Here is a 12,149-nt window from a genome sequence, read left to right on the forward strand (position 1 = left end):
CGTGTGGGTGTTGCGAGGCTGTCACTGCCGGGAGGTGTCCCGGTGTGTGTCACTGCCGGTGTGTGTCCCGGTGTGTGTCCCGGTGTGTGTCCCTGCCGGTGTGTGTCCCGGTGTGTGTCCCGGTGTGTGTCCCTGCCGGGAGGTGTCCCGGCGTGTGTCCCTGAGGGTGTCGCTGCCCCGGGCCCGGCGGGCGGGCCCCGGCCCGGTTCCCGCCGTTTCTCCCTCATGGAGGCCGTTCCAGGCCCTCTCCCGCCCTCTCCCGCCCCATGCCGGTCGCGGGGCGGTGCCGGTGGCGGCGGGGCCGGAGGAGGCGGCTCCAGGTTCCCTCCCCGCGCCGCCGCTTCCGCCGCCGCCGCCGCCCTGGGCCGGGCGGGCCCGGCGGGGCCGAGCGGGCGGCGGGGCCACCATGAAGCCGAGCGGAGGTGAGCGGGAGCCGGGCGGGGACACGGGGGGCTGTGAGGGTGACGGGGCTTTGGGGGGCTCTGGGGGTAACGGGGCTGTCCCGCCGCAGAGGAGCCGGTGCTGCTGGCGGAGCTGAAGCCGGGCCGGCCCCAGCGCTACGATTGGAAATCCAGCTGCGAGACCTGGAGCGTCGCCTTCTCCCCCGACGGGGCCTGGTTCGCCTGGTCCCAGGGACACTGCGTGGTCAAGCTGATCCCCTGGCCCCTGGGGGAGGCCGAGCTGTGAGTGCGGAGTCATGCAATGGGTTGGGTTAAAAGGGACCCTAAAGTCCAGCCTGGCCTTGGGCACTGCCAGGGATCCAGGGACAGCCCCAGCTGCTCTGGGCACCCTGTGCCAGGGCCTGCCCACCCTGCCAGGGAACAATTCCTAATTCCCAATATCCCATCCCAGCCCTGCCCTCTGGCACTGGGAGCCATTCCCTGTGTCCTGTCCCTCCATCCCTTGTCCCCAGTCCCTCTGCAGCTCTCCTGGAGCCCCTTTAGGCCCTGCAAGGGGCTCTGAGCTCTCCCTGGAGCCTTCTCCTCTCCAGGTGAGCACCCCCAGCTCTCCCAGCCTGGCTCCAGCACTTGGAGCATCTCCTCCTGTGATGTCACTCCATCACCTCCATATCCTTCTGATGCTGGGAACCCCAGGGCTGGGGCAGCTCTGCAGGAGGGGTCTCACCTGAGTGGGGCAGAGGGCCAGAATCCCCCCCTCCTTTCCTGCTGCCCCTGCTGGGCGCTCAGCCCAGGGTGTTTCAGCCCTCACCCCCAGCACCCAAGTCCTCCCAGTGCTGCTCTCCATCCATTCATTCCCCAGCTTGGATTGATCCCAGGGGTTGCCCAGTGTGGGGTGAGGATGGGTGCATGGAGCTGGGGATCTTGGGGTGAACACTCCACCCATCCCTGCCTCCCTCCAGCGGCTGCAAAACCTCGGAGCGCAAGAGCCGGGGCGGCAAAGCGGAGACCTGGAGCCGTGGGGCAGCCAAGGAGAAGACTCTGGAGTGTGGGCAGATCGTGTGGGGCCTGGCCTTCAGTGCCTGGCCAGCAGCTGAGGATGGGGACACAGATCCTGCCTGTGCCGTGGGGCTTCCCTGCCTGGTCCTGGCCACCGGGCTCAACAATGGGCAGATCAAGGTGTGGGAGGTGCAGACAGGTGAGCAGCCCTCGCTGTTGTGGTTTCAGGCTGGCTGTCCCCTTGTTCCCCTGTGGAAGGAGGTCCCATCTCTTCCCTTCCCCAATACCTGCCCTGTCCCAAGCAGGGCTGCATGAATGCTCTGCCTCATTCCCTGTGGATGGATGGCACTGAGCCTGGCTCCTCTCTGCAGGACACCTCCTCTTCAGCCTCTTGGGACACCAGGATGTTGTCAGGGACCTGAGCTTCGCTCCTAATGGAAGCCCCATCCTCGTGTCGGCCTCACGGGACAAGACCCTGCGTGTGTGGGACTTGAGCAGGGATGGTAGGAACGTGCAGGGATATCCTTGTGCTGGGTCAGGGAAGGGGGAGAAACCCATCTTGGGAGGGAAGGTGGTGGGAGGGGGCCTTAGGGGACAACATTTGAGGCAGAAGGAGACAGCCATGTGACTGGGGCAGAGTGTAACCTGGGAGATGCAGGAGGGCATTGCCTTGGGATTTACCCAGGGAATCCCCAGCCCAATGTGAATTCCCACTGGGGAAAAGGAGGGAGAGCAGAGCCAAGGAGTCCTGTTCTCCTCTGGTGACATATTTCTGCTGTCCCCAGGGCGGCAGGTGCAGGTGCTGTCGGGCCACGTGCAGTGGGTGTACTGCTGCTCCATCTCCCCAGACTGCAGCATGCTCTGCTCTGCTGCTGGTGAGAAGTCGGTGAGTCCTGCAGGACGGGAGCCATCCCTGTGCCTGCTGAATCCAGCCCTCTGTGCCCCCAGAAACCCCCCTGGAGAAGGGCCAGGCCATGCTGCCCAGGATCCTCAGGAGCTGGAAGCTGGGAGCAGAGCCCATGTGGTTTAAACCTTGGGATGCTCCCAGCCTGATCCCCATCCCAAATCCCACAGGCACTGCTGTGGAGCATGAGATCCTACACCCTCATCCGGAGGCTGGAGGGCCACCAGAGCAGCGTGGTGTCCTGTGACTTCTCCCCGGACTCTGCGCTCCTTGTCACCGCGTCCTACGACGCCTGTGTCATCATGTGGGACCCCTACACCGGGGAGCAGCTCAGGACACTGCGGTACCACCTGGGAGGGGACACACCAATGCCAGGGAGGATTTTAGGGTTGGATGTGGCTTTCCCTGCTGGATGGGCACAGCCACCATGTCTACACTGTGATGTGGGACACTGTGGGACAGGACAGAGCAATGCCAGGGGGGTTTTTGGGCTGGATGTGGCTTTCCCCATGGGATGGGCACAGCCACCACATCTACACTGTGGTGTGGACCATGGGGACAGGACAGAGCAATGCCAGGGAGGATTTTAGGGCTGGATGTGGCTTTCCCCATGGGATGGGCACAGCCATCACCACATCTACACTGTGGTGTGGACCATGGGGACAGGACAGAGCAATGCCAGGGAGGTTTTTGGGCTGGATGTGGCTTTCCCCATTGAATGGGCACAGCCATCACCACTCCTCTGCTTCCAGAGGCAGGATGGGGGTCTGGCTTGCCAGGTTTGGTGGCTCTGCCAGCCTCAGCTGGGGAAGGGGCTGGTGGCAGCTCAGAGCTGATGCTGGGATGTTGTCCCCACCCACAGCCACGTCCCATTGCACTCCACGCTGGACTCCAGCAGTGAAATCCACACCAGCTCCCTGCGCTCCGTCTGCTTCTCCCCTGAGGGGCTGTACCTGGCCACGGTGGCAGATGACAGGTGAGTGAACCCCTGTGGAGACCCAGAGGAGACCAGAAAGAAGCAGGAGCTCCGGAGGTGGGGAATAAATGCTCCAGCTCCCCACAAATTCCTGGAATAAGTGGAAAGGTCAGGCCTGCGGGAACACCATGGCTGGGCTGTGACAAGGGGTAGCAGGGTCATGGCCCTGTCACCCTGAGCTGAGGTCCATGTCCTCCTGGGTGCTGTGCCACCCTCAGCATGTCACTCACTCAGCAGGGGACAGTCCTCCCTGGAACACTCCTATGGGAAGCAAATCTTTTTTTCTGTCTTTGGGTGATCCCAGAGGCTTTATTTTGGCAGCAGGCACTGCACTGTGTCCTCTCACTTTCTCTACAGGCTCCTGAGGATCTGGGCCTTGGAGCTGCGGTCTCCAGTGGCCTTTGCCCCCATGACCAACGGTCTGTGCTGCATGTACTTCCCACATGGAGGATTCATTGCCACAGGGTGAGTAAACAGGAGAAGAGGGTGGAGAAACACAGGGTTCCTCCTTCCTCCTGCAGCTCAGCAAATTCTGGGCTTCCCTGGGCATAGTTTTCCTGGGCTGGGGAACACATGCTCCTGGCAAGCTTGGGAATATTTGGGGACAGCTGGAATTCCTCGTGTCCCCTCTGCCCTGAGCTCAGGGTTGTTTGGATCCCATTGCAGGACCAGGGATGGCCACGTGCAGTTCTGGACAGCCCCGAGGGTCCTCTCGTCGCTCAAGCACTTGTGCCGCAAAGCCCTGCGCACCTTCCTCACAACCTACCAGGTGCTGGCGCTGCCCATTCCCAGGAAGCTGAAGGAATTCCTCACTTACAGGACTTTTTAAGGCAGCAGGGAGAGCAGAGGCACGGAGGTGAGCCCTGGGGCTCGGCCCGGGCCGGCGGCGCCGCAGGAACGCCGAGCCGCGAGCCAGGAGCGCTGCTGCTCCGTGGTTTTGGGGCTGTGGAGGGCTTTTTTTGGTGTCATAATACAAAAACCCAGCAAAATCCCACACAGAGAGCTGTGGTGGCCCCGCAGGGGACACGGGTGGGACACAGGTTCCCCCTGTCCCCTGCTGCCTGCTGGGTTGGGTCAGGTGCTTCTGCTTCTGAGTGCAATGGTGTGGGATGATGGTGGAACAGCTGCTGTGGGAGCAGAGCTGTTGTCACCTGCACAAATATGGGGTGAACCCCCCCCAAAACACCCCCCTGGGAATGTCCCTCCATCCCGCTGGAGCGTGGGCAGGAGTGGGACAAGCCCGAGCAGGTCTCAATAAATAAAAATTGATTCCTCATGATTTCCCTCCTGGCTCGCTCAGGTGACCTGGGAGTGCCTGGCACCGCCCTGGCTGCCAGGGAGGGGTGGCAGGGGTGTCCATCTGTGGGGAGAGGTGGCTTCACTCCACCCCCTGCTCCCATTCCTCTGTTGTTTTCTCTCCGTGCTGGAGCGTGGCACTCAATCAGCCAAATTCCCAGACATGCTGAGCATGCAGAAGTGTTTTGTTTGTCCCCATCCTCCAGCTTAGCTGGTGGCTGGAGCAACAGCACGTTCCCTTGTGTGCTGGCAGACTTTGTGGAGGGAATTCTCCTCCAAACATCGCCAGGATGTTGTTTTTCCCTTGGGAACAGCTGAACACAGAAAGCTGGTGCACCCCTAACCCCCAGCTCCTTTCAGGAGGGAAAGCAAAGACCAGTGCAACCTGCTGGGCTTTGGAGGCACCTGTATTTTCCCATTGGGAATAATGCTACTTTTTAACAGCCTTTTTACCCTGATTGTGCACTCAAGGCTTCCAAAAAGGATCTGGGAAGCTGCAGAAAGCAGCTCCAGGCATGGGGATGATGGTCCTTCCCAAATCCAGCAGCAGATCCACCTGGCAGGATCAGGCTTCAGCCACCACCAGGTCCCTGGTGACCTGGAAGGCAGCAATGAGGGAGCTCAGCTGGATCTTCTCGCTGGTGCCAGCAGCCAGGCGGTACCTGGAGAGGGCCAAGGGAAAATGTGGGGGTTTCCATCACTGTGGGTGCCCCCAAAGCCACGGGCTGTGTGCCAGCAGTGCCCAGTGACCACCAGGAGCCACCCCAGGGTCACTTACTCGATGTCTGCCAGCTTGATCAGCAGCTGGATGCGGATGGAGGGGGGAAAGTCGACTGTGGAGAGAAGGGAACACTCAGTGAAGGGCAGGGGGGAGTTTGGCCTCTCCAGGATCATCTGGAGCCTTTCCCCACCTCTGTGCACGAAGAGATGGATCTCAGTGAGGATGTCCTGCAGGGCCAGGCCCTTCAGCGTCTTCAGCTCCATGATTTCTGGGATGAGAGCGAGTCAAGGCCTTGCTTCCAGGCGTTTCCCTGCCACATCCCACTGCTCATCTTTACAGCAATCCCAAGAGCCTCCCCAGCGAGCAGCACCCACCCCCAGAGGCCACAGAGGTCCCTGGGGAGGAGCAGGATTTATCCCAGCTGGGAATAACCCCCAGGATAGAGGATACTGCGGTAGGCAGTGGAAAAATCCTGGTTCAGCATCCAGTCGAGGATGTTGGCGATGTCAGACTTGAGGGGATGTCCCGTGCAGGTGTAAACGTTCTCCTCTGTCACCTTCCCAAAGGCCATGGAGGTGCTCTGAGGAAGAGGAGGGAACGGGAAGGATGAAGAAGCCCCTCCAGCTCAGCTGGCCAGGGGCTGATGGCCACAGTCCCACCTGCAAGATATTGAGGGCCCTGCGCATGTCCCCGCTCGAGAGGGTCACCAGAGCCTTCATCCCGTCCTCGGTCACGTCCACCCTGGAAAACAACACCCGGGCAAGTGGAACCATGGGAATCCAGCCTGCTGCTCCTCCCTGGCAGGGAATGGGGCAGAGGGGGGATCCCCACTCACCCCTCCTCCTGGATGACGTGCTGGAGCCGCGGCACCATCAGCTCGGGGGTCAGGGGCCCGAAGCGGAAGCGGGTGCAGCGGGACTGCAGGGCGGGAATGATCTTGGAGAGGTAGTTGCAGATGAGGCAGAACCGGGTGTTCTCTGTGAACTTCTCGATCACTGCAAAAAGGAGGGAGGGGAGGAGGGTCCTTGGGCTGCCTCGTCCTGTGCCAGGCTGGATGAGGCCATGGCTGCCCACAGTGTGCGATTCCCACGGTGTGGGATTCCCAGTGCCCCTCACCTCTCCTCAGGGCGTTCTGAGCATCCTGGGTCATGGCATCGGCTTCATCCAGGATGACCAGCTTGAAGCCTTTCCTAGGAAAAGGGACGTTTGGTGCTGCAGAATGGGGAGCTGGGATGTTTGTTCCTGGGAAGCCTTTCTTGCATTTTCACCCTCCCTGCTTGCTGGGCATGTTCCTGCCCTCCCAAATCCCCTTCCCATCCAAGTGCCAGGACAGGAGGGTGCCAAAGAGATAGGGAACTTTGGGAAGCACAGACCCACCACGTACTTAAAGATGGTCCTGGTGCTGGCAAAGCTCAGGATGGGCCCTCGGACGATGTCGATGCCCCGGTCATCGGAGGCGTTGAGCTGGAAGGGAATGGTGTGGATCCACATCCCTGCATCCCATTCCATCCCACCCCATCCCATCCCATGGATCCCATCCCATCCCATGGATCCCATCTCATGGATCCCATCCCATCCCATCCCACCCCATGGTCCCACCCCATCCCATTCCATGGCTCCCATCCCATGGATCCCACCCCATCCCATCCCATCCCACTCCATGGATCCCATCCCATCCCATCCCATGGATCCCACCCCATCCCATCCCATCCCATCCCATCCCACTCCATGGATCCCACCCCATCCCATCCCATGGATCCCATACAACCTCATCCCATCCCATGGATCCCATCCCATCCCATCCCATGGATCCCATCCCATCCCATGAATCCCATCCCACCCCATCCCACCGTGCTCCCGCTCACCTCCAGCACCATGGAGCCGAACTCCCGTTCCCGGTAGAGCTGCCGGGCACAGGCCAGGATGGTCGATGTCTTCCCGGTACCGGGCGGCCCATAGAGGAGCAGATGGGGCAGCCGGTCCTCGCTGATGAAGCGCTGCACTGCGGGATAACGGGATAATGGGATAACAACGGGATAACAACGGGATAACAGCGGGATAACGGAGCTGGGGGACAGCCGGACCGGCGGGGGGGTCACCGCGCGGGGGGGAGGGATTAACTACCGGTGCTGAGGATGTCCCGGTGAGACACCAGCTCGGACAGCGCCTGCGGACGGTACTTCTCCACCCTGCAGCGGGGAAGGAAAGGAGAGGGGAGTGAGCCCCGGGGCAGCTCCCGCCGCGTTATCCCGGTATCCCGTTATCCCGGTATCCCCCCGCTCCCGGCCGTACCACGGCAGGTTCGCGCTGCCCGCCGGCGCCATCTTGGGAAGTCTCGCGAGAGCGCCGCCAAGCGCGCGAGAGCTGCGGGGCGGGGCCGGCCTGAGGGGACGGGCGGGGAAATCCCGGCCCCTGCCCGAATCCCGGGATGCCGGGGTAACTGCGCTGGGAATGCCAGCCAGCCCCTCCCCACCCTGCCAGGCAACAATCCCTGCCCAATATCCCATCCAGCCCTGCCCTCTGGCAGTGGAAGCCATTCCCTGTGTCCTGTCCCTCCATCCCTTGTCCCCAGTCCCTCTCCAGCTCTCCTGGAGCCCCTTCAGGCCCTGCAAGGGGCTCTGAGCTCTCCCTGGAGCCTTCTCCTCTCCAGGTGAGCACCCCAGCTCTCCCAGCCTGGCTCCAGAGCAGAGGGATGGGTGGCCTGAAAGCCACAGAGATTCCCACAGGATCATCCAGTGCCACCCCTGCCATGGCAGGGACACCTCCCACTGTCCCAGGTGCTCCCAGCCCCAGTGTCCAGCCTGGCCTTGGGCACTGCCAGGGATCCAGGGGCAGCCCCAGCTGCTCTGGGCACCCTGTGCCAGGGCCTGCCCACCCTCACAGGGAACAATTCCTAATTCCCAATATCCCACCCAGCCCTGCCCTCTGGCACTGGGAGCCATTCCCTGTGTCCTGTGCCTCCATCCCTTGTCCCCAGTCCCTCTCCAGCTCTCCTGGAGCCCCTTTAGGCCCTGCCAGGGGCTCTGAGCTCTCCCTGGAGCCTTCTCCTCTCCAGGTGAGCACCCCCAGCTCTCCCAGCCTGGCTCCAGCCCTTGCAGCATCCCCATGGCCTCCTCTGGGCTCTCTCCAGCAGCTCCAGGTCCCTGCTGTGCTGTGCCCCAGTGTTCCCACTGGGATCTCACCTGAGTGGAGAGGGAGAATCCCCCCATGCTGCTGTCCCTGCCCATGGCAGGGCGTGGAGCGAGGTGACCTTTAAGGTCCCTTCCAACCCAAGGCATTCCATGATTCTGTGATTGTGGGAAGAGCACGGTGCTGGTGCTCACCAGAGCAGGGGGATGCCGGCGATCCTGGGGAAATCACGGCAGCAGGAATTGCTGGATCAAGGTTTTGGGAAAGCACAGTGCACCTGCCCCTGGAACACTGATGGGATGAGAGGGGCACCTTTGGGTGCAGAGATAATTGAGGAGAGAAGATCTGGGATCCTCCCAGTGTGACAGGAGCAGCAAATTCCAGAGGTGGCTGCCAGCAAGAAGCACCTTTATCCCTGTCCCTGCTGCTTCCCAGTGCTTCTGGAAAAGCCCTGGAGCCTCCTTTAGAGAAGGAGCTTAGAGGGCAGAATCAGCCCAGGCTGTTGGAGTGATGCTCCAGTGCTGCTCTGATCCCAGAAAGGAAAGCAGGCAGGAGTGAGAGGCACTGGCTTGGAAAACACAGGTGGAGTGAGGATGGGGAGCAATCCATTGCGAAGTAGAGGTACAGGGCAGGCAAAAAAATCCCTAGAAAAATGCTATTGCTGACAAGGGAAGAGAAAACATCAAGAGCTCCAGGCTGGATCCTATAAAACCCCAAAAATCTGCTGGAGGCCAGCTGCTTTCCTGGGGTTTTTCCCCCCTTTTTTTCCCCTGCAGCCCCATAAAGGAAAGCAGGAGCTGGAGGCTGAGCTCAGCAGCCTCAGCTGTCCCTCTGGGCATGTGACAGCCGTGACAGATGGCCCTTCCCTTCGGAGCCTCCAGGTCCTTCCCGGGCACCTGGGAACAGCCGGGAGCTGGGATTTTCCTGCTCGTCCTGGATCCAGAGCTGCTGCTCTCCCCCTGCATCTGCCCTCGCCTAGGGCAGGCTCTTGTCCTCCTACATGGATTTTTCCAGGTGTTTTCCCCATCATTAATAAATCCCAGGCTCCAGAGCAGGGAAAATCTTTGGGGTGTTGTTTAATGGGGTTAAACTGATGGGTGCGTGCCCCTGGGATGGCTCTGATTTCCCTCCTGGCTGGGGATGAGGGGACTGAGGTGGTGGGACAGAGGTGATGGGACAGGGATGATGGGATAGGGAAGGTGGGACAGAGGTGATAGGACAGAGGTGATGGGGACAGGGATGATGGGACAGAGGTGATGGAATGGAGATGATGGGATGGGGAAGGTGGGACAGAGGTGATGGGGACAAGGATGATGGGACAGAGGTGATGGGACAGAGGTGATGGGACAGGGATGATGGGACAGGGATGATGGGACAGGGGGATGGTGACAGGAATAATGGTGATGGAGATGAGAAGACAGATGATGGGGCAGGCATGATGGTGACAGAAGTGGTGACAGGGTTGATGGGACAGGGATGATGGGACAGGATGGTGGCAACAGAGATGATGGTGACAGGGATGATGGTGACAGGGTTGATGGTGACAGGGGCACAGAGATGATGACAGAGGTGATGGGACAGAGATGATGGGCACAGGGATGATGGTGACAGGGATGACTGGACAGAGGTGATGGGACAGAGATGATGGTGACAGGGATGATGGTGGCATGGATGATGGTGACAGGGATGATGACAGAGGTGATGATGCCAGAGATGATGGTGACAGGGATGACAGGACAGGGGTGATGGGACAGAGATGATGGTGACAGGGATGATGAGGACAAGGATGATGGTGACAGGGTTGAAGGGACAGAGATGATGGTGGCAGGGATGATGATGGCATGGATGATGGTGACAGGGATGACAGGACAGAGATGATAGTGGCAGGGATGATGGTGGCAGGGATGATGGTGGCATGGATGATGGTGACAGGGATGACAGGACAGAGGTGATGGGACAGAGATGACGGTGGCATGGATGATGGTGACAGGGATGACAGGACAGAGGTGATGGGACAGAGATGCTCTTCCACAGAGGATTAAACAAGTGCTCCCTGAGAGCTGAAATCCCGGGGATGCCCCCACCCCATGTGAGCTGAAGAAGTTCTTTGCCATAGTAATAACCAGGAAATCCCAGTGCTGATACCCAAAGGCTCCTGTGGAGCAGCTCACCCCGAGCTGGAGCAATGAACCCTCGTGGGGGGGTTTTGGGAGAATGAGGCGGGAAACCCCTGGTGTGGTGCAGTGGTGTTGGGTTGCCAGGGTGGAGTGGCCATGCCAGGGCATTCCCTCTCCATTCCCAGCAGGATGTCGTGCCTGGAAGAGCACCTTTGGCACTGAGGGAACATTAACCCAGTTTAGAGACTCTGAGTCACTCCAAACCCTTTTCTCATGGAGAAAACCCACAGAAGTCAATTAAAATATTAGCAGATATGTTTTATATGGACCTATTGTGCCATTCCCAATGTCTAGAATGTTCATCCACCTCTCAGACCATGGCCAGCTCCAAGCATGGGAGCTATCCCACAGGCTGCTGGAGGGATTTTTGGGAAGGATGAGGTTTGGTGAACACCCAAAATCCCTGCAGCTGCAGGCTTTTGGGATGGGTGCTTTTATCCCAGTGCAGTCTCCCTGATTGCAATTTATTTCATATTTCCCTTCCCTTCCCATCCCATCCCATCCCATCCCATCCCATCCCATCCCTGGCAGTATTTGATGTCATTTCCCACCCCGGGGGTCCCTCTGAGCTCCCTTCACAGCCAGCCTTGGGGACAGGACAGAAAAGGGACATCCCATCTCAGGGGTCAGCCTGGAAATTAAAAGTCTTGATTTAAAAATTTGAAAAAAAAAAGGCAAAACCCAGCAGATTTCCAGCTTTTTTTTTAGCCACATGCCAACTCGGAGGGAGTTGACCACTGTGGCACAGATAAAGCCATTGGGAATTTGGCTTGTGCTCCCCAGAGCTGGGAGGGACTGCCATGGGGATGCCAGCTGGGAATGAAGTCACACATCCAGAGGCAGGGAGGTCACAGCTCTGAGGACGCTGTGCCTGGAGCAGGTGAAGGCTCTGGGAGCATCATCCTGGCTCTGTGTCTCCAGAATAATTCCCGAGTGTTGGCCAGGCTTGGCCTCCATTGCCCCAGAGCAGGAATCCCCAGTGCCCCAGATCCCCCAATGCCCCAGACACCCCCAAACACCCCAGACCCCTCCAATGCCCCAGATCCCTCCCAGTGCCCCAGATCCCCAAATGCCCCAGACCCCTCCACTGCCCCAGACCCTCCAATGCCCCAGACACCCCCAAACACCCCAGACCCCTCCAATGTCCCAGATCCCTCCCAGTGCCCCAGATCCCCAAATGCCCCAGACCCCTCCAATGCCCCAGATCCCCCAATGCCCCAGACACCCCCAAAACACTCCAGACAGTGCCCCAGATCCCAAATGGCCCAACCCCTCCAGCCCCAGACCCCTCCAGTGCCCCAGACCCCTCCAATGCCCCAGACCCCCCCAGTGCCCCAGATCCCCAAATGCCCCAGACCCCTCCAGTGCCCCAGACCCCTCCAATGCCCATCCCAGTGCCCCAGACCCCTCCAATGCCCCAGATCCCCCCCAGTACCCCAGATCCCCCAATGTCCCAGACACCCCCAAATGCCCCACACCACTCCAATGCCCCAGATCCTCCATTGCCCCAGATCCCCCCATTTCTCCAGACACCCCCAAACACCCCAGG

At 60.1% G+C, this 12,149-nt stretch overlaps 2 protein-coding genes across 3 annotated transcripts; one reads left to right on the forward strand and one right to left on the reverse strand.

Annotated features, from left to right (window-relative positions):
• Positions 1-317: 317 nt before the first annotated feature.
• WSB2 (WD repeat and SOCS box containing 2) lies at positions 318-4,556 on the forward strand. The gene is made up of 9 exons (XM_030959108.1): positions 318-422; positions 512-683; positions 1,361-1,596; positions 1,769-1,900; positions 2,183-2,283; positions 2,472-2,644; positions 3,164-3,277; positions 3,635-3,742; positions 3,944-4,556. Exons 1-9 carry the CDS (start codon positions 407-409, stop codon positions 4,104-4,106), a joined length of 1,215 nt encoding a protein of 404 aa, XP_030814968.1. The 5' UTR covers positions 318-406; the 3' UTR covers positions 4,107-4,556.
• A 406-nt stretch (positions 4,557-4,962) lies between these two features.
• On the reverse strand, positions 4,963-7,662 carry RFC5 (replication factor C subunit 5). Of its 2 annotated transcripts, XM_030959110.1 has the most exons (11): positions 7,587-7,662; positions 7,419-7,483; positions 7,160-7,296; positions 6,679-6,758; positions 6,411-6,484; positions 6,130-6,289; positions 5,954-6,035; positions 5,745-5,874; positions 5,485-5,562; positions 5,352-5,406; positions 4,963-5,235 (listed from the first exon to the last, which is right to left on the reverse strand). In XM_030959110.1, exons 1-11 carry the CDS (start codon positions 7,616-7,618, stop codon positions 5,139-5,141), a joined length of 990 nt encoding a protein of 329 aa, XP_030814970.1. In that variant the 5' UTR covers positions 7,619-7,662; the 3' UTR covers positions 4,963-5,138. The 2 variants fall into 2 exon arrangements, with proteins under 2 accessions (XP_030814970.1, XP_030814969.1); XM_030959109.1 differs by having other exon boundaries at positions 5,352-5,562.
• Between the last annotated feature and the right edge of the window lie 4,487 nt (positions 7,663-12,149).

This window comes from Camarhynchus parvulus, chromosome 15, assembly GCF_901933205.1.
Source record: "Camarhynchus parvulus chromosome 15, STF_HiC, whole genome shotgun sequence".
Classification (NCBI taxonomy): Eukaryota; Metazoa; Chordata; class Aves; order Passeriformes; family Thraupidae; genus Camarhynchus; species Camarhynchus parvulus.